Genomic DNA, 2,192 nt, shown 5'->3' on the forward strand with positions numbered 1-2,192 from the left:
AAATCGTAAGAAGAAGAAGCCAGGAACATGGTAGACACTATAACGATACGATCGTTAATAGCCAACACTTCAAACGTTAGCAAAATCTTTCAAATAATGAAACCGAATCCCTACAATAGCTACTAATTCGCCGCCGTAAAAGTAGGCAATTTATATTACTGTCTAATATATCGATAGGTAGGCGATAATAGAATCGATTCACTTGTCATTGAAGAAGAAGGGAACGAACCTAACCTTCTGACCTATGAGTTCATTTGGATGGTCTCATGCCAGAGTGAACTATGTGCATTTTATTTGTTTTAACTTTTTCATTTCCATTATGAGGCAAACTTTTGTTCTAAACTTATGCCAAAACGAACTATGTGAATAACAGAAAACATCAGCTGGAAATTAGTAAATTCTATTTAGCAAAAGGGTGGTAGTACTGGTAGTCATATGCCACAGTGAACCATCATCCAGTCCAAGATGGCTTCCCGTGCACATAGTTCACATCGTCATGACATTGTTGATAGAAATTCTAGTGAAGATGAACACGCTGATTTCAGTAATGGGTCTTCAGATGATTACCATCCAAGTTCTGATTCGGATATTACAGAATCAGGTAAGATAATAATATTTATTGCCATAAAACTTCATTATCAAAGTTTGGTTATGTTTTGGAACGTTTCTTTTGCCAAAGTGAACCATGTGCAAATTTATTTCTTGCAGTGTCCACTGGGAGTGCTAGTGAAATATGAGCAGTTATACCAACCTAAGAACATAGTATTTACCTATCTATATAAGAATGAAGCAATATATTCCATTAATTTATATTGGAATTGTAAAAAAAAATTAAAATCACATAGTTCACTTTGGCAAAAGAGAATGTAAATTGTCTGTCTTATGCATAGTGAATGTGTGTTTCAAAGTATTTTTATGTTATAACATAAAAAAGTAATGTAAAATATTTACTTATATAAAATATTAATAATTTTGTGTTTTTACAGATGAAAAAAATACCAGAGGGCAGGAAGAACCTCAAGACAAGAAGAGAAAATCTGATCCTAAGAAGTGGAAAAAAAATATTCGCAAGCAAAAAAGGGCAGCTGGTAAAGAATATATCAATACTTCAGGTACTGTCATACACTCTAAATCTTTTAATGACTATTCCTGCAATTGCAAAATAAACTGCCAAAATAAGCTTACAGCACAGCAAAAAGAAAGTTTTTTAATTTGTTTTATAACGAGTCACAGTCTTGGGAACCTCAAACAAGCATAATAAGTGGTGCTGTAAAATGTAGAACGATAATAAGACGTCGTAAGAACACTGATATTTCAAAAAAAACAGGCAATCGTGAATTTTATATCCCTTCTGAAAACGGAGATATTAAAGTATGCAAAAAAATGTTTATGGGAATATTACAAATCAATAGTAGTAGAGTACATCGTGCTTTGCTTAAGAAAAAAAGTGGAAATTTAAGTGATCTTAGAGGGAAAAAAAGTGCCTCATAACAAATCTTCACCGTCCACAATGGAGTCAATAAAAAATCATATACAAAGTTTCCCTACCATAGTAAGTCATTACTGTAGAACTCAATCCCAAAAAAATACTTGGATTGTAATTTAAATTTGTCATTAATGTACAGACTCTATGTTGATAGTTTAAGAGAAAGAAATGTTGACAAAGTTCCAAGCCAATCGCATTATGAAAAAGTGTTCAGACGTGATTTTAATCTTAGTTTTAAATCTCCACGAAAAGTTACCTGTCAAACATGTGACAGGTTGAACATTGAAATAAAGGCAGCTGAGGAAAACAAAGATGAAGCAATGTTAAAGACTAAGAAACTAAACCAGGAACTACACCACAGAAAAGTACAGTTGGCTCGCTCAGAAATAAATGAAGACGTTAAGATTAGTAAAGAAGGGAAAGCTACAGTAATTAGTTTTGATCTTCAGAAAGTAATGCTTCTTCCTAAACTAACCACAGGAGTTGTTTACTATAAGAGGCAGCTTTCATGCTACAATCTTGGTATACATAATTTTGAAAATAATGTCGGGACAATGCATGTTTGGGATGAGAGCACTGCCTCACGAGGTTCCCAGGAAATAGGATCATGTATTTTAAAATTCATAAATACCCATGATCATAAGGACATATTGATTGCATGGTCTGACTCATGTGGCGGCCAAAACCGCAACATTAATATTGCCGC

At 33.5% G+C, this 2,192-nt stretch overlaps 1 protein-coding gene across 1 annotated transcript; it reads left to right on the forward strand.

Annotated features, from left to right (window-relative positions):
- Positions 1-263: 263 nt before the first annotated feature.
- On the forward strand, positions 264-1,626 carry LOC140449657 (uncharacterized). The gene is made up of 2 exons (XM_072542938.1): positions 264-601; positions 987-1,626. Exons 1-2 carry the CDS (start codon positions 466-468, stop codon positions 1,256-1,258), a joined length of 408 nt encoding a protein of 135 aa, XP_072399039.1. The 5' UTR covers positions 264-465; the 3' UTR covers positions 1,259-1,626.
- Positions 1,627-2,192: the final 566 nt, after the last annotated feature.

This window comes from Diabrotica undecimpunctata, chromosome 9, assembly GCF_040954645.1.
Source record: "Diabrotica undecimpunctata isolate CICGRU chromosome 9, icDiaUnde3, whole genome shotgun sequence".
In the NCBI taxonomy this organism is placed as follows: Eukaryota; Metazoa; Arthropoda; class Insecta; order Coleoptera; family Chrysomelidae; genus Diabrotica; species Diabrotica undecimpunctata.